This window comes from Zootoca vivipara, chromosome 6, assembly GCF_963506605.1.
Source record: "Zootoca vivipara chromosome 6, rZooViv1.1, whole genome shotgun sequence".
Taxonomy (NCBI): Eukaryota; Metazoa; Chordata; class Lepidosauria; order Squamata; family Lacertidae; genus Zootoca; species Zootoca vivipara.
This window is the reverse complement of record NC_083281.1, coordinates 85,834,748-85,857,334: the sequence shown is the minus strand read 5'-3', so window position 1 is coordinate 85,857,334 and position 22,587 is coordinate 85,834,748. Positions and strand designations below refer to the sequence as shown.

General features: G+C 47.5%; 1 protein-coding gene across 10 annotated transcripts in view; it reads right to left on the bottom strand.

The window, feature by feature from the left end:
• ARHGEF10L (Rho guanine nucleotide exchange factor 10 like) overlaps positions 1–22,587 on the bottom strand; it is a 126,496-nt gene that overhangs the window by 52,775 nt on the left and 51,134 nt on the right. For 5 of the 10 annotated variants that reach the window (XM_035121223.2, XM_035121225.2, XM_035121222.2 and 2 more), the window contains 13 exons: positions 22,361–22,462; positions 16,922–17,028; positions 15,780–15,857; positions 14,802–14,981; positions 13,549–13,665; positions 13,042–13,134; positions 11,589–11,762; positions 9,348–9,493; positions 7,360–7,374; positions 4,965–5,149; positions 2,391–2,506; positions 648–775; positions 222–322 (listed from right to left, as the gene is read on the bottom strand). In XM_035121223.2, coding sequence (XP_034977114.2) covers positions 222–322; positions 648–775; positions 2,391–2,506; positions 4,965–5,149; positions 7,360–7,374; positions 9,348–9,493; positions 11,589–11,762; positions 13,042–13,134; positions 13,549–13,665; positions 14,802–14,981; positions 15,780–15,857; positions 16,922–17,028; positions 22,361–22,462 — 1,542 coding nt within the window. Of the gene's footprint in view, positions 1–221; positions 323–647; positions 776–2,390; positions 2,507–4,964; positions 5,150–7,359; positions 7,375–9,347; positions 9,494–11,588; positions 11,763–13,041; positions 13,135–13,548; positions 13,666–14,801; positions 14,982–15,779; positions 15,858–16,921; positions 17,029–19,278; positions 19,418–22,360; positions 22,463–22,587 lie in introns of those variants that run through there. The other 5 variants (XM_035121234.2, XM_035121224.2, XM_035121226.2 and 2 more) reach the window with 5 other exon arrangements.

The following is a 22,587-nucleotide window of genomic DNA, read 5'->3' as shown; positions in this document are numbered from 1 at the left end:
GGGGGAAACAACCAACCAACAAGAAGATGTCAAATCTCTCACATTCCCTTGCTAAGTAAAGGTTTGCTCAAAACATTTGTTTTCTCACTCATTTTCTTTCTTCCCTCCTCAAAAGCACCCGGCTCAAAGTAGAGTCCTGTGTAACCTGGAAGCCTGCATAGCACATTGTCAAAATACAAGCTGATCCGGCGAATGTTTTTTTTAGAAAGGAAGTTACTCACGCAGAGCAATTTTGGCCAAATGCAAGCGGTTGACCCAGGAGATTTTGCTGAGGGGGTTGGGGGTGATGAAGACCACCATGACATTGACAGGGCGCCCAGACCTGAGGTGGGAAAGAGTCCAAAAAGGGAAGGGGGGGGAGAAAGGATTAGTGTGTGTGTATTTGCTGGAGACAATCGATTCTGCATCTTCCTTTGCCCGTTAAACCTGGATATAGAAAAGGGAGGTGTTGTTGGACTCCAGCAACATCTGGAGGGCATCCAGCTTGACGAAGAATCCTGTGTAACTCAAAAGTTGGCATAGCACTTTGCATTTTAAAGTGGGCTAATGGAGTTGGAGTCAAAGGCTTAGAGTGCACCATCAGCCACAACCAATCCCTGGGGCAATTTACTTTTTTTAAATAAATAGCTGAAGGCCGAATAACCCACTTGTCTGGCTTCCCTGGGAGTAGGAGACGGAGGCGGCACTTGTTTGCAGAATGGATCTCTTCCTCTTTCACCCGCATCAGCCTCTGCAGAGCTAAGCACCAGTCCTGAGCGACGGTCATGTTCAGATTCTATGAACCAGAGAGGGGAAAATTAAGGAAAAGAGGAGGGGCAGTCACACGACCACATAGAATCCTAGAGTTGGAGGGTACCCCCAAAGGTCATCCAGTCCAACCCCCTGCAAAGCAGGAATTGCGACAAATTAATCCCTGACTGGTGGCCATCCAACTTCTGCTTTAAAACCTGCCTTCTGAGGAAGTCCATTCCACTGCTAAACAGGTAATAATCTCGGAATTGTTTTGCTAAGGTTCAGTTAGAATCTCCTTGCTTGTAGCTTGAAGGCACTGGGTTCAGAATCTTCCCTCTTGAACAGCAGAAAACATGCTTGCTCCATCTTCCATGGGACGGCCCTTCAGATAGTTAAAGGTGGCTATCACATCACCTCTCATTCTCCTCCTTCACAGGCTAAACATTCCCAACTCCCTCCCATCAGATGTCAAGGAAATAAACAACTATCTGACTTTTAGAAGACATCTGAAGGCAGCCCTGTACAGTCAAACCTTGGTTGTCGAACGTAATCCGTTCATCTTCCGAAACGTTCGACAACAGAGGCGCAGCTTCCGATCGGTTGCAAGAGCTTCTTGCACTCAAGCAGAAGCCGCGTCGGATGTTCAGGTTCTGAAAAATGTTTGAAAACCAGCGCATTTACTTCCGGGTCTTCGGCATTCGGGAGCCAAAACTTTCGAAAACAGAGACATTCGAGAACCGAGGTTTGATTGCATAGGGAAGTTTTTAACGTTTGATGTTTCTTGTGTTTTTAATATTCTGTTGGGAGCTGCCCGGTGTGGCTGGGGCAACCCAGTTAGATGGGTGGCCTATAAACAATAAAATTATTTTTTATCATCATCAACATCATCAGTATTGTGCATTGTTGTCGGTTAATCCTAATGCTGTGTTTTAATTGACATAACCCGCCCTGGGACCTTAGGTTATTAATATACTGTAAAATAATATAAAATAAATAAAATAAAATAAAATAAAAATAGCTTTTTTCAGCTGGAACCTAACAGAACTCAGTTGTAGCAACAAACTCTCAGGTGGGCGCCATTGCCAAGGGATAATAATATTAATAATAAATATTTTTATTCCTGATGAGGAACGGTTGAGGGGATTGGGGATGTTTAGCCTGGAACAGAGGAGACCGAAAGCAGACATGAGAGCCATTTTCAGAGATCTCAAGGGCTGCTGCATGGGAAATGGAACGAGCTTGTTTTCTCCTGCTCTGGAGGGTAGGACTCGAACCCATGGATTCAAATAACCAGAAAGGAGATTCTGATGAAACATCAAGAAGAACTTTCTGGCGGTGAGGGCCATTTGACAGCAGATAGCTCAATTGGTTAGAACGTGGCGCTGATCACGCCAAGGTTGCAGGTTCGATTCCTCGTACGGGACAGCTGCTTATTCATGCATTGCAGGGCGTTGGTCTAGATGAACATCAGGGTGCCTTCCAACTCTACAATTCTATGATTTGGGACATCAGATGACACCTGTCAAATGCGGCCCACGATGGGTGGGGAAGATAAGGAACGAGGCCGCCGGCTAGATCTGCTTGCCGATCCCAGGCCTTCAGCCTGACACTCTCGTGGGAATCTTTTGTTTTAAAAAACAAACCCTCACAGGACTCACCTGGTATGTACCATGAAGGGTGCTGATGAGCAGAGTGATCTGTTCCACCACTGCCAGGTCTTTCTGGAGATCTTGTAGCTCCTGAAACAGGCGAGGAGGACCCAGGTACACTTTATCTGGTGGTAAGAAGGGACAGGGAGAAACCACGATGACAAGGACAAATGACACAATGACGTCGGCAGCCCAAAGGACGGCATGTCCACAGCTAAACACTAGCAGCCAGTCAATTTTTTTAAAAAAGGAGAACCCAAACACTGCTTGCATTTTTTCTCTCTGAAAGCATCCTGCCACAACAAGACCATTTTATTTAAATCTATAGAATTTACATTCATTCATTTATAAGCCACATGGTTTGTGAAAAACCTCCAAAGAATGGAAATGGTTCATTAAATATTTACAAAAATAAAAAATAAACATTGGCAGGGTTGTTGTAATCACCTGCAGTTTTATAAGAGTATATGTTTAGATGAATAAATGAGCAAATCAAGTTGATTTGAATATGCAAATGATATTTTAAAAAATTGAAGGAACTGCCAAAAGAGGGGGAAGGAAGTCAAGTTTTGAAATGTTAAAATGATTGTAAAATTAGTGACGTGTATAAACCTCAAAAGCATATTTTTTATAAAAAACCCAATAATAAATATTTTCTGCATATCCAAATTGACTTAATTTATTCATTTATTCAGCTCATTTAAGGAAACACAGAAAGAGGGGGAAGGAAGTCAAGTTTTGAAATGTTAAAATGACTTTAAAATTATTTTAATGTATAAAATTGAAAATCATATATGAGAATATATATATGAGAATAAAACCAGAGAACCAGTACAGAACTACTGGTTCTGGTAAGAACAGTTAAAGCATTAAAACAAAATTAAAACCAGCAATAAACACATCAACCGCCTGATTGTTTAAAAGAACCTCAAATTATAAAACAATGCAATTATCAATTAAGGAAAAGAACTGTAAAAAAACAACTATTTAAAAATAATTTTAAAATACAATAAGCTTTTTTTAAAAAAAAACAAATAAAAAAAAACCCCAACAGATTGAAACAACCTTCTGCTTGTCTGGAGAGGCTTTGCCTTGGCAAAAACCTTTTTAGCAGGTGCCGAAAAGTGTATAGCAAAGGTGCCCCTGGTATCAATCAGCAGGGAGTTCCAAAGTGGCACCACATTAAAAGATCAATTTATTTCAAATGCGGAGTCTTATGTGGTGCCTGGAAACTGCGTCAGTTCTGCAGATCAAAGCGGTCAAGGGGGAGCTTGTGGGGTGAGGCATTCTTGCAGGTAAACTGGTCCCCAAGGCTTTCTATACCAATTGCAATGCCTTCACCTGAGCCAAGTAAGCTGTTCTATTGACACAGCTTATAGCAAAGCCTGCTTGACTCAGAAACCCAGCTATTCTTCTAGTGCACAGATACCCCATGGGCCGTTGCGGCTTGGTGAGAAATTGAAATAGCCATGTGGCAAAGTAAAGGTATCAGGATTTCTAGAAAGGACGTTGCAATACAAATCTTTATTACGGTCATAGACCAGCATAAAAGGGTAGGGTACAGTCATTTAAAATCTGAAAAGCGTTTTGGAAATCTAAAGGTAAAGGGGCCCCTGACCATCAGGTCCAGTAGTGTCTGACTCTGGGGTTGCGGCACTCATCTCGCTCTATAGGCCGGGGGAGTCGGCGTTTGTCCGCAGACAGCTTCCGGGTCATGTGGCCAGCATGACAAAGCTGCTTCTGGCGAACCAGAGCAGCGCACGGAAACGCCGTTTACCTTCCCGCCGGAGCGGTACCTATTTATCTACTTGCACTTTGACGTGCTTTCGAACTGCTAGGTTGGCAGGAGCTGGGACCAAGCAACGGGAGCTCACCCCGCTGCAGGGATTCGAACCGCCGACCTTCTGATCAGCAAGCCCTAGACTCTGTGGTTTAACCCACAGGGCCACCTGGGTCCCTTTAGATTTGGAAATCTAAAAGGTACCAAAACAGAAGGTGAGTAAGAATTTAAAAGAATCTAAAGAAGGGATAGGAGCATTGGGCGGGTGTGGAAGAGCATAAAAGATTGATATATAAAATAGTTTAACTATTAATTTACAGAACACTCTGATGTGTTCATTAAATCTGGTTTGTGGCACAGGTCATCCGCCGACGAATTTCGAGCGCTGCTGTGCAGAATCTAGCAACATTGTATGTTGTAGCAGGATTGGTATCTGAGAGCAGCAGGGAGGTAAAGAATAGACCTGTGCGCCCTGGGTACTTATGAAGGACGTTGATTTCTGAGGAGATAGCTGGGACGTCACTATTTTATCTTTCCCCCAATTGCTGTGGACCTAAAGCAGGCGCGTCCAAAGTCTGTTCTGGGGGCCTAATTCCCCCCCCCCCCCAGCTGGTTGTATCCGGTCCCTGTGGCAGCTTATTTCTTGGGGACGAATCCTGAAAAAAGCTCAACAACTTCGGTCTGCCATGCTCACGCATGTTCATCAAATCTGGCCCTCTTGGGAAAAAATTGGGCACCCCTGAAGGGACAGATTTGGATTGCATTCCAAACTGGTTCCATCGGAAGCAAAAGCGCCTACTCACTGTGTGAGGACTGGCTGCTTGGCATGTGCTTCTTCAGCCCAAGATTGGGGATGACCACGTTGTCCTTCTCGTGGGCACTGCTCTCCTGCCCGACTTCCAACACCTGGACCTGAGGCAGGGCGGCGTTCCATTTCACGATGTACTTGGGGCCGAGTGGAACCAGGGTGCTGATTTCCAGCTGCCCCCTGCAAGGAGAGGAGGGGGATCCAGTTTTAAAGAAAAAGTAATTGTCGGGGCCGAAGGGTTCATCCAGTCCAGCCGTGCAGGCGAGGGGTGCTACTCAATCCCAAGCAGAGCCAAGCTAAAAAAATCCATCCCAACATGCACAAGAAAACCACCACACTTCTGAATACCGGTTGCTGGAAGCCATGGAAGGGAAAGGGGGCCTGTTGTGTTTGGGTCCCACTTGCGGGTTTCCCATGGGGGCATCTGGTTGGCCATGGGAGAACAGGAGGTTGGACTGCAGGGTCTAATCCGGCCAACCAGGCTGCAGGGTCTAATCTGGCCAACCAGGCTCTTCTGATGCCCTACCATCAGAGGCAGTAACAGCCACCAGCTTGGACGGCTTAAAAAGAGAAATTCGCGAAGGAGGGCATGACAACTACGCTCTGCCGCCACAACCGAAGGCAGCAATTCTTCTGAACACTGGACGCTGCAGGAGGGGAGAGTACAGCGGTCCTTTGGTTCTCAAACTTAATCCATTCTGGAAGTCCATTCCAAAACCAAAGCGTTGCAAAACCAAGCCGCGCTTTGGCATAGAAAGTAACGCAAAATGGATTCGTCCGTTCCAGACTTTTAAAAACAACAGCAATTTAACATGAATTTTACTATCTAACGAAGCCACAGATCCATCAAATGAAAGCAATAAACAATGTACTGCAGTCACACAATCAATCAATCAATCAGGAGCTGAACTGGGTTCCACACAGTCAAAAAAGAAAAAAGAGCCGCACAAACAAAAACGCAAAATAAATAGCAAAAACAGACAGGCCTCAGCATGACACTCAAAACGGAGCATGTTCGGCTTCCGGGGAAAGGTCTCAAACCCGAACACTTACTTCCGGGTTTGCACTGTTTGGGTTCCAAGTTGTTTGAGTACCAAGGCGTTTGAGAACCAAAGTACCACTGTACCTGGGCGTAGACAAGGGGGGAGGCAGATGCCCCCCCAATCAATAAAAATGCATAGCAAACTGAGGGTCTGCCCACCCCTAACAAAGGGCCTGCCCTCCCCAAAAATCCTGGCTATGCCCATGGGAGAGTGAAATTGTGCTTGTCGGTTTCCCACAGGCAACTGTTTAGCTACCGAAAGAAGAGGATGCTTGGCCACTGCCTTGAGCCAGAAGGCTCCTCTTCTTTTCTTACGTTTCGTATACATTTGACCTCACACCTCAGGTTCTGCCAATGCTAGGAATTTGCACTCCGTTTCCAAACGAAAGCTAGGGACCTGAGGGTTATGCTTCATTCGCTTTATTCATTTACTCGTTTTTATCCCGTATTTTATTCCGTGGAACGCCCCAAGATCTTGTGATGAAGGGCAGGATATCAATCTGACAAATAAATAAAAATAAAAATAATCAGGGGGGGCAACTTGGCCCCCCCAACACACACACACACACAATTCAGAGTGCTGAATTTTGACAAGGAAAACTATTTGCTCTGCCATTGGGTAGGGACAGACCTGGGATTTATCTATTTTTCTGTAAAAAAATTATTGAATTTTCAAAAGTTTTATATAGATAGATAGATAGATAGATATAGATATAGATAGATAGATGTAGAGATAGAGATAGAGATAGAGATAGAGATAGAGATAGATAGAGATAGAGATATATAGATAGAGATATAGATATAGATAGATATAGATAGTATTTTTTATTAACGATTTCTTGAATTACAAGGGTGTGTGCAGTGTCTCTCATATTTTTACACGTATCATTTTTGCACATCAGTTTCATTTGTTAAGTTGACATGTATATTTGACCTGGGATTTATTATGCTACAGTAAGCCCACAACTGATGAACATTTAACTCATTCAGCTTTACACGCACAGGGTTGTGTTGTTGTTTTTAATTAGAAAGAAATGGGACGGAGTTCTGGGCAAAACGACTTTAGCAATCCCAGTCGCCATGGAACTGGAAAGTTTTGACGACAATATACGCAATTTTGGATTTAGGTGTGATCCGCAAAGCGTAACCAGCCAATTGAGTTTTGGCTTACTACATAACGCAACACCACAAATTATGGAAAGAAGTTATTGGCTGCTTAAAAGCAAGAGCCAGCTCCCAACACTAAGCAGGCAGAAGCAACCGAAAGCCCACCACAATCCATCACCAGCATGCCAACACTTGCGCCCCCCAATAAAATGTGGGGCAAACCACCCACACCTTGCCTTACCTGGAGTTAATCGGCCTATGGAAGAGAAAGATCAAAGCAGCAGTCATTGTTGGAATCTCGGAAACCCCGAGGAGCTCAGGGATATATTTTTAGATTTAAAAATGATAAGTTGTGCGTCTTTGCTTCTCTATTTGTATTGTGTTATCTTATTCCCTGTGTGACTTGCTGATATTATTTTATGCGGACCTGTCTGGAACGAATTAATCCACTTTCCATTACTTTCAATGGGAAAGTTCACTTCAGGTTAAGTACGCTTCAGGTTAAGTACGGACTTCAAGAAGTTGAACCAATTACACTCATACTTCGGGTTAAGTACGCTTCAGGTTGAATACTCCGCAGACCCGTCTGGAACAGATTAATCCACTTTCCATTACTTTCAATGGGAAAGTTCGCTTCAGGTTAAGTACGCTTCAGGTTAAGTACAGACTTCCGGAACCAATTGTGTTTGTAAACCGAGGTACCACTGTAATTTAGAAAGGTGGCGTAGAAACTAAAAGTGAAATGGAAATGAAATGAAATCTAAGCTCGTACCAACTCACAGCCACACAGCCAAGCGAGGTGTGCCTAAGGAGAGGGGCTATTGCCCCCTACTTGTGGACTTCTCATTGGGGCCTCTGGTTTGATTCCGTCTAGGGTTGTTGTGGGGATTGAATGAGGGAGGGGGGCAGCTTAATAAAAAATACTTTATTCCTTGTACCCCACGCATCTGCCTGGGTTGCCGCAGCCACTCTAGGCATCTTCCAACAGAATATAAAAAGGACAAAACAAAACATCGGACATTAAAAACTCCCCGAAACAGGGCTGCTTTTAGATGTCTACAAAATGTCATATCATTGTTTGACTCTCTCACATCTGACGGGATATGTACAGGCTTTGAAAGAAAACCACTCAGGGCAGCCCTGCAGGAAGCAAAATGCAGAGGCCTTTTTAAACACTTAAGCCACCTTCCTTGGAGGAAAATGTGAGATATAAATGCAATCAATAAAATAAGTGGCAGGCGAGTCCATTAACCAGTTTTCTCCTTTCGATAATCCTGGTTAAGGCTTCGGAACATCAGGCATACAGGTGAGCGAACTTCTGCAAAGGCAGATTTTTTTTTTTCATTTCCCTCACCTCCGCATCGCACAAAGGCATCCTAGCATCACAAAAAAAAATCTCACACCTCGAAGCAATGGAAGCGAGGTGTCACCTTAGCAGCATCTCCCACTAATTCCTGGCAGGTGGGAGAAAGAAAGAAAAAACCAAAACATGGTTTTCTAGGTGATGAAGTGGGCTCTATCCTTTCCAAAGCAGGCACAGAGTTTACACGCGAAGGCGCACAGGAGAAGCTTCTGATTTCTTTTTTTAAGTTTAGCTCCTCAAGCAGGCCAAGCTACAGTGGTACCTCACAAGACGAATGCCTCACGCAACGAAAAACTTGCAAGACGAAAGCGTTAGGGCAACGAAAAACTTGCAAGACGAATTTTTCTCTGGCCATGCTTCGCAAGACGGATTTTTGGGGTTTTTTGTTTTGTTTCGTGTTTTTGCTTTGATTTGTTTAAATTGGAAAACAGCAAGACGAAATTTTCGCAATACAAAACGACTCGCGGACCAAATTAATTTCGTCTCGCGAGGCATCACTGTCTCGCGAGGCATCACTTGATTTGTTTTCAAAAGCATACAAACAAAACAGAATATAAGTCCTGGATTTGGGGCTTTGCGAAAGAAGATGAAGAAATATTCTAAGGGGCGATACTACTCCATCCTGTTTTTTTCTTATTTAATGCTTTTAAGGACATGCTGTGATGTCCAACGATAATAAATACCACTCCTTATCTTATGGCTTTCCCATATGATTCAATTGATTGGGATTTCCCCCACACGGACTCTGCAGAAACTGGGGCTGTGTTGCAGCAGCCCCCCCAGGCACTTGCAGCAGGCCTCAATCTCTCTCTTAAAAACCCTTCCACCTCTTGCAAGCACCCCCGCGAAATTGCCTGGACACGCACTTGAAGTTTATGTTGGTGCACACCAGCATGTCGTTCAGCAGGAAGACTTTCCGCTCCTTGGACTTGATGAGCTGGCCGCGGTCGCTGTAGACTGTCTCCGTCAACGTCTCGCAGAGCAGCAGCTGCCGCTGGCCTGAGCTTAACAGCTGGGGGGAGGAAGGGCATGAGAGAGAGAGAGAGAGAGAGAGAGAGAGAGAGAGAGAGAGAGAGAGAGAGAGAGAGAGAGAGAGAGAGTGTAAGCCAGGCATCCCCAAACTGCAGCCCTCCAGATGTTTTGGCCTACAACTCCCATGATCCCTACCTAAGAGGACCAGTGGTCAGGGATGATGGGAATTGTAGTCCAAAACATCTGGAGGGCCCGAAGTTTGGGGATGCCTGGTGTAAACCATCAATGGGAGGACCTTAGGACCTTTCAGCCACCCCATCAAGCACTTGAGATTATCCCACCTGAAGGGGAGTGGAGGAGAACCTAATTGCATACCGAAGGTCCCAAGACCCGTATTATTTGCATTCGGAGCTTTTTCTGCAGGCCAAGCACACCGACACAGGCCCTAAACCTGTTCTGCATCTGGACTTGTAAAAAGGTAAAAGAGTACTGGGAAATGATCCATAATGGATTGGGGGGAAAATGTTCGAAAGTACTTCCTCCTCCCCTCAAAAAAACCAGAGTCCTTTCTGTTGGGGATAATCCAGACTGAAATTCCCAGGTGTCCAAAAAGGTTATTTATATATGCCACTACTGCGGCCCGTGTGTTGTTAGCCCCCAAATGGAAAACGAGCCAGGTCCCAACCAAAGAAGAATGGCAACTTTAACTGATGGAATATGCACAACCTGCAGACTTCACATATTGAATAAGACAACAAGAAGAACATACGTTTAAAGATTGGAAAGCGTTCATTGAATATATGGGAAATAATTGTGTATAGCTGAAAACGCTGGCAGCATTAAGTGTAAATAAGTTTTGATGGATCCAATAATGGAATACCAATTGGTATAGTTTTTTGTAAAATGTGCAGGGATTTATGGTATGTGAAATGAATCATGGAAAGAGAAGAAGGGAAGTCATTGATATCTTAAGGATATAAAATGAGTATTTTAAACTGTAAAACAGAAAATACACACACACACACACACACACACACACACACACACAGAATGCTTTTTTCTTGGGGGGATGCAGGGGTACGCATACCCCTGAACATTTTGTCAATCTAAAGCCTTTTTATTATTATTATTTAAAGAAACGCTATAGCATGATGAATTCACAAGCAGGATTTGAACTATGAACAACAGAAGAAATCAGAGATTGTTGAATTGTTGTTATGGTATAAGATGTGGTGCAGCAAGGGGGGGAATAAAAAAACAGAATGGAAAATGGGGTAGGAAGTTGACAAAACAAAAGAAAAAAAATATTATGCATTGGAGTGTACAGTCGTACCTTGGAAGTCGAACAGAATCCATTCTGGAAGTCTGTTAGACTTCCAAAATGTTCGGAAACCAAAGTGTGGCTTCTGATTGGCTGCAGGAAGCTCCTGCAGCCAATCGGAAGCCACAGAAGCCCTGTTGGATGTTCAGCTTCCAAAAATAGTTTGCAAACCGGAACACTCACTCCCAGGTTTGCGGCGTTCGGGAGCCAAAAGGTTCGAGAACTAAGCTGTTTGAAAACCCAGGTACGACTGTATGGGTGATTTTTTTTTGAAAATGTGATAAAATTTAACTGCAAAAAAGGGGATCAAGAGCCATGGGAGCGTAGCTAAGTGTCTTGGCAGATTGTCAGAGAGTGGATAGCTGGTCATGAGGAAGGAAGCTCTTTGGTTTTTGCATCCCTCCAGCGCTCGAAGGGGGACCCAGGTGGTGCTGAGGGACCCAGGTGGCGCTGTGGTTAAACCACTGAGCCTAGGGCTTGCTGATCAGAAGGTCGGCGGTTCGAATCCCTGTGACGGGGTGAGCTCCCGTTGCTTGGTCCCTGCTCCTGCCAACCTAGCAGTTCGAAAGCACATCAAAGTGCAAGTAGATAAATAGGTACCGCTACAGCGGGAAGGTAAACGGCGTTTCCGTGTGCTGCTCTGGTTCGCCAGAAGTGGCTTTGTCATGCTGGCCACATGACCTGGAAGCTGTATGCCGGCTCCCTCGGCCAATAATGCGAGATGAGCGCGCAACCCCAGAGTCGGTCACGACTGGACCTAATGGTCAGGGGTCCCTTTACCTTTAGCGCTCAAAGGACCAGACCTTGAGCCTACCTTGTTGATGCTGCTGCGGTCGCTGACGCTCTTGGTGAGTTGCTGGATCTCAGCCACCTGGTCCGCCAGCCGCTTCTGTTCGTTGAGCTTCTCTGCCAAGGTCTCCAGCTCCGTCAGAGCCAGCTGGAGGGAGAGCCGGTCGGCGTGGCCCTTGGGAGTGTTTTTCAGCATGTCCTGGAAGAAGAAGAAGAAGAAGAGGAGGAGGAGGAGGGGGAGGAGGGGGGAGGGGCCCACTCTGGGCAGCTTCCAGCACATATAAAAATACAGGGGCACCTCAGAAGCCAAACATTTCGCTTTTCGAACGCTGAAAACCCAGAAGTAAATGTTTCCGTTTTCAAACACGCCTCAGAAGTCAAATGGCTTCCGCTGCCTGTTTTTCCATTTACTCCATCACATTTGCAGACCACCCTTTGAGCCCCAGTTTTTGAACATTTCAGAAGTCAAACGGTCTTCCGGAATAGATTACATTCAAAGGAGGTACCACTAATGAAACGTCAAACATTACAAAATTCCCGATACTGGAAAGAAAAGAGAGAAAACTCTCCTTTCCTGCAATTTCCAGCAACTGGGATTCAGAAGCTCGGTTGTTTCAAACTGTGGAGTCACTGCATAGTCACTGAATCTTCCAGCATTCAGCTTCATTGGATACCATAGCTGCCAAGTACCCCGTTTTCCCCGGGAAACCCCCGTTTTTACTTACCTTTTCCCGGTGGTCCCCCGTATCACTTCGTCTCCTGTTTTTCTCCGTTATTTTCTCCTGCCGGCGGCCATTTTTTTCTGATTTGCCCTTCTATGGGCACAAAAAATGGCCGCCGGCGGCTTCAAAAGTCGCATCTACGCATGACCGGAAGTGCGTAGACACGACTTCTGGTGTCGGCGGTGGCCATTTTTGTGCCCATAGATGGGCATGGCGACACCGGAAGTTGCGTCGACGCACTTCCGGTCATGCGTAGAAGCTACTTTTGAAGCCGGTGGCGGCCATTTTTGGTGTCCATAGAAGGGCAAAGCGACACCGGAAGTTACATTGACGCAACTTCCGGTGTCACACGGCTGCCGGTCCCGGATTCTGCAGTCCAGGACTTGGAAGGTAAGTTGGATACCTACAGTATTAGGGAGAAATTCTTTTCTCTATCCACTTTCTCCAAGCTAGGTCTAAATTTTATAAACTTCCATCAAGTCACCTTTGACTCACTTTCTCTCTAAGCTAAAAAAGTCCCAAATGCTGTAACCTTCCTCCATAGGGTTGCCCTTGTCCAAACCTTTTCCAACACCACAATGTCCTTTCTGAGGTATGACAACTGGAAATGTACACAGCATTGCAAATGAGGTTGTGCTTCAGGTCCCAGGGGCAGAATCTGGCCCTTCAGACCTTTCTGCCTGGCCGCTGGGATAGAGGGGAAAGGCTCTCCCTCACCTTTGAGAATAATCAGATAAGCATTTTTTTAAAGGTTACCTGGAGGAGGAGAATGAACTGGGGGAATCTTTGGATGGGCTTCACCATCAGGCCGTAAAGTGTCACCCGGTCGACGCTGCTCATCTGCCTCTTCTGCCAAGAGAAGAACCACCCGCTGTTAATGTGAGGACCTCTGCCTTCCAATTTGGTGGGTCTCCAACCTCCCACCTTGGATATCATATAATGCTGGTTGGGCTCTCAGCCCAGACAGCAAATTTCCACTCTCTGAACCCAACGCTGGCATGCAGGAGTCATGGCAGAGCTTATCCTATTCAGTGCCGTAACCAACCCTTGCAACAGCATACTCATTTTAAAGACTAGGAAAACCGAGGCCGGGAAAGAGCAGCTTGGCCCATGGCTCTCCTAGCCCAGAGCAGAGTCAGAAGAGAGTCACGTCACACCCAAACCCTACATTTAGAGCACATAGTTTCCACCAAAGAATCCTGGGAACTGTAGTATACCCCCTCTCAGAGGTACACATCCCAGCTCTCGTAGCAAACTACTGACCTTGAGGAACTCTAGAAAGGCAGGCTTGGTGAGGCAGGCCTTCTTGATCAAGGACATGGCAGTGGTGAAATTGTTGACGTATTCGCTGTAGACATCCAGCACCATAGACTTGGAAAACTGGGGTGGAAGCGGGAAGAGAGAGAGAGAGAGTTTGCACACCTATTTCGTTCAGAGCAAAGCCATTGTGGCTAGTAGCTATCCGCTGCCCTCTCCTCCATGAATATGTCTGATTTTTTAAAGCCCTCTAAGTGGGCGGCCATCATTGCCTCCTGGAACGCAGACATTAAACTAAGTTGGTGCCCGTTCCATTTGCCCTGACCATAGACATTGACCTAGAAGGGCTGTTTTTCCCCCATTCCCATTTGCCCTGACCATAGACATTGACCTAGAAGGGCTGTTTTTCCCCCATTCCCATTTGCCCTGACCATAGACATTGACCTAGAAGGGCTGTTTTTCCCCATTCCCATTTGCCCTGACCATAGATGAACTAGAAGGGCTGTTTTCTCCATTTCCATTTGCCCTGACCATAGATGTTGAACTAGAAGGGCTGTTTTCCCCCATCCCCATTTGCCCTGACCATAGACATCGACCTAGAAGAGCTGTTTTCCCCATTCCCATTTGCCCTGACCATAGATGTTGAACTAGAAGGGCTGTTTTCCCCCATCCCCATTTGCCCTGACCATAGACATCGACCTAGAAGAGCTGTTTTCCCCATTCTCATTTGCCCTGACCATAGATGTTGAACTAGAAGGGCTGTTTTTCCCCCATTCCCATTTGCCCTGACCACAGACATCGACCTAGAAGGGCTGTTTTTTTCCATTTCAGATTCCATCCGCATCCCTTATTGCAGTGGTTCTCAACCAGTGTGCCTCCAGATGATTTGGGACTACAACTCCCATCATCCCTAGCTAGCAAGACCAGTGGTCAGGAATGATGGGAGTTGTAGTCCCAAAACATCTGGAGGCACACTGGTTGAGAAACACTGCTATTGATTGTCCTTTGAAGCAGTGCAAAGCTTCCAGGGAGGTTCCACACAGGAGCTATGGACCTACAAGGTGGAAGCTTGAAGGGTGAGGATACTTGACCCTCCTCCTCCTCCTCCTCCTCCAGGAATGTGATTCCCCTGCCCAGCATAGCTGTCAAGTTTTCCCTTTTCTCGCGAGGAAGCCTATTCAGCATAAGGCAAACTCCCTTTTTAAGAAAAGGGAGAACTTGACAGCTATGCTGCCCAGCTGAGTCCTGCAAACACTCACCGAGGCCACGAAGAGGTCGCCGATTTTCTCCGTGGTGTCCCACTCAGCCACGCGCGAAGACAAGGCGATCTGGAACATGGAGTGGCACTGGAGGATCTCTTTGACCCGGAAGAAAACCACCTGGCATTTCCGGAGGCTGAGAACCTTGGGCTCCATCTCCACAAGAGGGTTCCTGTAATCCTGTCAGCAGTGGAGAAGGGAGGACACGGAGCCATGAAAAGCAGGTCAATCCCTGGCAGAGTACTTGCCTTGAATGCAGAAGGTCTCAGGTTCCATCGCCCAGCAGCCTCTCCAGGAAAGACTAGGAACATCTGCTGCCTGTTACCCCAGAGAGCTCCTGCGACTCAGTGTAGACAATCCTGACTAAGGCAGTTTCCTAGGTTCCTCTTTAAATCAGCTCCTTCCCCAGAAGCTTGAGGACCAGAATCTCTCTTTGTTTTTAGTGAAACGGGTAGAGCTCAGAGGATGACTTTTGCTTGGGGAAAAGAAAGTGATTTCCTGGGGTGGTTTTTTGTCTTTTTTTAAAGCTGATCTCCCAAGAAATGTGTGACTTTCCTGGTTTCCTTGACAGGGCTATAGCTAAGTGGGTAGAGCAGCTGCTTGGCATGCAGAAGGCCCCGGGTTCCATCCCCAATGGCATCTTCAGGTAGGGCTAGGAAAGACGCCTTGTCTGAAACCTTGAAGAGCTGCTGCCAGTCAGTGTAGACAATACTAAGCTAGCTGGACTGACGGTCTGACTTAACATAAGGTGACATTGCCCCCCAGCCACTCTGGGCAGCTCCCAACAAAGAATTGAAAACACAGTAAAACACCAACCACCCAAAATTTCCCTGAACAGGGCTGCCTTCAGATGCCTTCTAAAAGTCAAATAGTTGTTTATCTGTTTGGCATCTCATGGGAGGGCATTTCACGGAGCAGGTGCCACCTCCGAGAAGGCCCTGTGCCTGGTTCCCTGCTCACGAAGCAGAAAGCTCTCACCTGCAAGATCCTCCGTAAGGAGTCAACGTAGCTTCTCTCGCTCTGGACGATGGAGCCCAGAATGTGGCGGCGCACAACCTGTGGAGAGGGGGTCGGATTAGGTGGGGGTGACTCAAAACAGCATCATGGAGGAGAGAGGGAGAACAGGGGGTAGGGCAGCATGCAGGGACCAAGTAGGTCTATTGGATTGATCATCACTAAAAAAAAGTAAAGGACCCCTGGATGCTTAAGTCCAGTCAAAGGCGACTACAGGGTTGTGGCACTCATCTCACTTTCAAGTTGAGGGAGTCAGCGTTTGTCCACAGACAGCTTTCTGGGTCATGTGTCCAGCAGGACTCAATCACTTCTGGTGCAACAAAAACCAGAACGCATGGAAATGCCATTTACCTTCCCGATGCAGCGGTACCTATTTATCTACTTGCACTGGCATGCTTTCGAACTGCTAGGTTGGCAGGAGCTGAGACAATGGGAGCTCACCCCGTTGCGCAGATTCGAACCGCCAATCTTCCGATCGGCAAGCCCAAGAGGCTCAGTGGTTTAGACCACAGTGCCACCCACAGCAGGGGGAGCAGAGGGAGACTCAGGCCTACAAGACAAATACGGACCCCGGGGCTCTCTTTTCTGGCCCACAGGACCCTATCCCAGACCAAGCCCCTCACCAGCCCGGCTTCCCACCCTCCTTAAATGCTTTTTCCCTGGCTGCAAAAGGTGCCCTTAAATTCTGATCATGCCTCTAGATTGTAAAAGAAGCCCCTTTTTTTTAACAAAGGCGAAATGTGCAGGCATTGCTCCACCCATTTCCCCCTTTGGCCCCGCCCACCAGTGGCATGCGGCCCTTGGCGGGCTTCCCAGAAGCAAATGTGGCCCTAGGGCTGGAAAAGGTTCCCTGCCCCGGTCTCCAGATTCTAAGATCTCGTGCAAAAAATATCCTTCTCATCACTTGTTAGCAGATCTTTTTAAAAATATATATATGGCTATCCATGGGCACCTTCTGTATGCCAAGCACATGCTCTAGCACTGAGCTACATTTCTGGGTCTCTGCAAAAGCCAGAGTTTTCCCCAAAGCAGCCAAGGTGGGTGCAGCTTCCCCTCCCTTGAGGTGCTCCAAAACTTTGGAATGAGCCACGTTCCCAAGCGCTCACCTGCTGAGGGCTTAACCCTTCGGGCATCGGGCCCAACTCGGGAAACAGGTGCTTCAGATCATTCACTGGAACCTCCAGGAATCCCATTTCCTCCTCTTCGGAATCGCCTGGAGGGGACGCATGCAGAGACAAGATTCACACAAGGTCATCTCCAGGGCTACTGGCCCTCGCAGGGAGAAAAACATAATGCGCTGGAAGAATTTTATTGTGGGCAGCCAGGAACAACAAAGCAACGGGGAATATGGAACTGGCATATTCGGACAACCAGCCAAAACATGGAATTAGGATCCAACACACACTTTCAGGATTGCCAGTCCAGCAACACACCTTTAAAGATTCAGCTGCCAACATCAAATCATTGCTTTTAATGTTTCTAGTCCTCATTGAAACCTCATGCTCTTTAACGGGGCTCAGCAAAGAGCCTGAGAGTTGTATCCAACTACATTCTTCCAGGGTGGCCTCACTGAAATGAAGGGACCCAGGTTAGCCAGGTCTGTTAATCTCCCTCTGCCCTTTTCTTTAAAAGTTGCTATTGCTTGTTCAACTCTCCTCTCAGAGCCTGCTATGGACCTCTTGAAAACAACCCTCTATATCTGACACAGGATTCTGCATCCTGGAACTTTCACAACCACGTACCCAGAACAGCTCAAAAGTCCAGAGAAGTAATGCCCCCAAACAAACCATCTCAGCTCAACCATGCAAGTTCCAAACTTCCAAGATGCTTTGTAGACCGAGCCAAAATGTTAGCGTCATCCTTTTATTTCAGACGATACATGCTCCCATCATCGCATCATCACAGGACGCCTCGCAGCAGGAGGCAGGCGTTTCTGTCCTCCACGATATCATCACAGCCCATTCCTGATGCAACTTCCAGAACCCAAGGCTCTGTATTTTGCCTCCCTCTGTTGCATTTACCTTCCCACCAACCCAGGGGGCCGATGGAGCTTTTGCCCAGATTGCAACCCCACAAGTGAAGCTTCAGACCCTCCAAGTGTTCCCTTTTCCCCAGGGACAGTCCTGGATTTACAGAAGCCGTCCTGGTTTCTGATTTGATCCCAGAATGTCCTGCTTTTCCTTAAAGATAAAGGTAAAGGACCCCTGACCATTAGGTCCAGTCGTGACCCTCTGGTGTTGCGGCGCTCATCTCGCTCTACTGGCCAAGTCATGTGGCCAGCATGACAAAGCTGCTTCGGGCGAACCAGAGCAGCACACAGAAACGCCGTTTACCTTCCTGCTTTAGTGGTACCTATTTATCTACTTGCACTTTGACATGCTTTCGTGCTGCTAGGTTGGCAGAAGCTGGGACCGAGCAACGGGAGCTCACCCCATTGCTGGGATTCGAACCACCGACCTTCTGATCAGCAAGCCCTAGGCTCTGTGGTTTAACCCACAGCGCCACCCGCGTCCCCTTCTTTTCCTTAAGTCCTCCCTATTTCCATCAGAGAAATTTTGCAGGCTATAGAGTTATTCGACCCCCCCCCCCCGAGCCAAGGAGATAAGTAACTATGCAACCTTTAGAAGACACCTGAAGGCAGCCCTGGATAGGGAAGTTTCTAAAGGTTTTATTATGTTTGTATATATGTTGGAAGCAGCCAAGAGTGGCTGGGGCAACCCAGTCAGATGAGCGGGGTACAAATAATATTGTTATTATTATGGAATAGGAGATGCAATTGAAATAAAAGGACATGGTGGGTAGGCAAACTAAGGCCCGGGGGCTAGATCCGGCACAATCACCTTCTAAATCCAGCCCATGGACGGTCTGGGAATCAGTGTGATTTTACATGAGTAGAATGTGTGCTTTTATTTAAAATGCATCTCTGGGTTATTTGTGGGGCATAGGAATTTGTTCATTCCCCCCCCCAAAAAAAATACAGTCTGGCTCCCCCCCACAAGGTCTGAGGGACATTGGACTGGCAAGTACAAGTGGAAGTTCTTGTGCTACCCAAAGTACTTCATTGGATATACCACCTAGGGAATTTAGAGTTGAGACATAGGGCCAGCCCCACCATTAGGCAGAATGAAGCTGCTGCCTCTAGCAACTACTAATTCCGGGTGCCCCTGCTGAAAATTTTTGCTAACCCCTGAGATTCTAGTCCAAACCCCTGCAATGCGGGAATCTCAGCTAAAGCATCCATAACATAAGAAAATGAGAAAAACACCTTCCCGTCTCAGACTCTGACAGCAAGCAAAACTTGCCTGCTGAGTCATCTCCGAGTGGGACAAGACCCATATTTATTTCTATTTTCTTAGGGGGTGCCAGAGAGGGGTAAACCTCAGCGGCTGATGGGACCTCTGATCTTGGCTGTTTGCTTAAGGAGGAACCTGAGTCAAACATAAATAAATGCAAGGGGCCTTACCTGAAAGAGACGAGGAGGAGGAGGAGGAAGAAGAAGAGGAACGGATGATGATGAAGTCCCGGTTGGACCGGTGCCGTTTACGCCACATCTCACCCTTTGTGGGTGCCGCTTGCCCGACCCCCCCCCCACCCCGTCCCACCAAACCCTCTAGCCAGCCTCGGCTGACTGTCCCCAAACTTCCTCTTTCTCAGAGCTCAGGCCAATCTCTAGTTCCCACTCGCGTGCGGGCGTGCGGGGAGATCTTGGCAAAGGGGTCTCCAGCAGAGGGAAGGTTGCATCGCAGCCAGCTGCAAGGAGGAGCTGGCAAATGAGAAGGGGCGGAGGGCAAAAGAAGGAAGAGCAGCAGAGGGTGTTAGCTGCCCAGGGAGGGGTGGGGATCGGAGGGCGCCCGGAATAGACCAGCGATGGCAAAGGGTGACCTTTTCCTTCCCTAATTTTGGAACAGCTGCTCTGCTGGGACAGCAGCCATGTGGGGAGGAAGGGTTCGGGACGGAAACAGCCAGAGGGGCAGACGGGAAAAGTGCTGGGCTGGAGGGGGGCATGAATGGAGAACCTCGCAACCCCCACCAGCAGAGGAAAATATTTTGGAGGGGGACAAACCGGCAGACCCACCCGACGCATACCAAAATCCCATTGGCGGCAAAATTACCTTCTGTCGAAGACACGGTCAGTTTGCAAAACAGAGGTTCCCTACGAGGACCCCAGGCGTTCGGACCAGGTGAACCCTAGGGTCCCCCCTTCCAAATTTACAGCTCTATGCTTCTGTTATTTTCTGCCCTCCAAGATGCAAAGGGATGTTAAATGCAAATACATTCTAAAGATCCCCCCTACCTGTCTTCTACAAATAAGGAGCCTGGGTGAAGGAGGGGTCTGCCAACTCTTAAAATTGACCCCAGAAATCATTTCCTAATGGACCATGTAACAGAAGACAAAGAGAAGAAGGCGTGTAACTCAGGGCTGAAGCACTTGCTTGGCATGCAGAAGGACCCAGGTCCAATCCCTGGCAGCACCTCCAGGTAGACCTGGGACATGGGGGGGGAGCCTGCCTGAAACCCTGGAGAGCTGCTGCCAGCCAGTGCTGGCCACTGTTCTGACAGCTTCCTCTCTTTCTGTTGAAACGAGGTCTTGAATCCAAACCAGGCTGACCCCTGACTTCTTCAGAGCAGGCTGGAGCAACCTTCATACCCGCCAACATTTCTCCAATGAAAATAGGGACATCCTATTCAATCTACTTTTTGTACCCCACACATCTGACTGGGTTGCCTGAGCCACTCTGGGCAGCTTCCAACATACAGTGGTACCTTGGTTCTCGAACTTAATCCGTTCCAGCAGTCTGTTCGACTCCCGAAACCATTCGAAAGCCAAGGTACAGCTTCCGATTGGCTGCAGGGGCTTCCTGCACTCAAGCGGAAGGTGGGTCAGACATTCGGCTTCCAAAAAACATTCGCAAACCGGAACTCTTACTTCTGGGTTTGCGTTGTTCGGGAACCGATTTGTTCGGCAACTAAGCCGTTCAAGAAACAAGGTACAGCTGTGTAGAAAAACATTAAACATTTTTTAAAACTTCCGTCTTTGGGGCTCCCCTTCAGATGTCTTCTAAAAGGTTGTCTCTCCTTGGCTTGGAGGTCGGACAAATCCATACCCATTTCTATGAGGAAAATAGGGACGTGCTAAGGAAAAGCGTGACATTTCAGGATCAAATCAGAAACCGGGACGGCTTCTGCAAATCTGGGACCGCCTCTGGAAAACAGGGACACTTGGAGGGTCCAAAAACAGCAAAGGAGAAAAGGCAGGCAAGTCCTTGCCCCGAAGATCTTACGTTCCAAAATCCGAAGGCTGTCAAAGCAGCGAACTACGGAAAGCAAGGATTGGCACATCAACGAAGACTGCAACGTGGGTCAACCATGAGCTCTAGCCACAGGTGTGCCTTTATGCAGCGGCTGGCACAAGCAACTACGAGGTCTGCACCTGCAACTAGAAGGTGCAACCAGATCAGCGGACAATAAAGCAAGGGTTCAAGCTCGCTCGCCACTGCCTGGTGCATGAGATGGAGAGGTGCCGGGGGGGGGCTCAGTGTCGCTGGGAACCCCCGCTCCCCAACAACAAAGCCCACTTTCTTTTAGAATCACAGAATTGCAGAGTCGGAAGGGACCCCCAAAAGGTCCGCATCTGTAAGACCGCAATCATTCCGTGTGGCAGCATCTACACTTCAGAACTCCCTGCCTATTGGGATCAAAAAGAAGGCTTCCCTGCACAGTTTCAGGTGCCTGCTAAAAGCATTCTTGTCCAGTCAGGCCCATGCGTATATATGCTTAGAAAGTTGGGGTGGCTATTAAATCTGCTTTGGTACAGTAGTGCCTCGCTAGATGAATTTAATTCGTTCCACAGGTCTTTTCTTATAACGAAAAATTCGTCTAGCGAATCCTATAGGAATGCATTGAAATTTTTGCCCATTGGAATGCATTAATTGAATTTCAATGCATTCCTATGGGAAACCGCGATTCGCTAGACGAATTTTTCGTAAAACGCATTCGTCTAGCGAGGCAACCTCTGCTAGAAAAAACCTTTCGTTAAGCGGAAATTTCATTAAGCAGGGCATTCGTTAAGCGAGGCACCACTGTATTTTAAATTTTTGCAAGTTTTAAAGTAGGGTTGTGATTTTTTCTCTCGATTTCACCATTTTTAGGTTAGGCGATTTTTAAAAATAAATAAATACAGAGGGTCTCTGAGGACGCACAGAGCGCCTTCGCTCTACGCCACTAGTTGCAATGTGTTCTGGGTGCGGGAGGTGGAAGCGGTCCTCTGCCTGTGTACGTGTTGGGGAGCAGGGCTTCCAGATTTCCCCCTCGATAGCAACACTGCCCTGCTTTTGGCAGCCTCTGCAAAAACAACAGCACTCTCGAGCACGTGCAAAGTGTCCGTGTTCCGAGGGGAGGGGCAAGCCCCAGCAAGGCTCTCTTCACTAGCAGAGGCCAGCTAAGACACAGAAGCTCACACACTGCAAAACTCCACTGCAAATCATGCGACCTCGTCTCAAATGGAGACAGGATCCGGGAGGGCAGGAGGCCCCCCAGACCCGTACCTCTGTCCACGGACAGCTTATGGGCTTTGGAGAGCTCCCCAGTCCAGGACAAAGAGCGCTTCCTCCCTGGCTCCATCGCACTCCTGCCTGGCTCTCCGTCCCCTACAGCCGCGGAAACATCACGAGAAAGACAGAAAGAAAATACTGTGTTTACTCTCCTCTCCCCTTCCTTACGCGGCCGGACATGCTTGCTAACTTCAGGGAAGTTCTCTCAATAGCCACTGGGG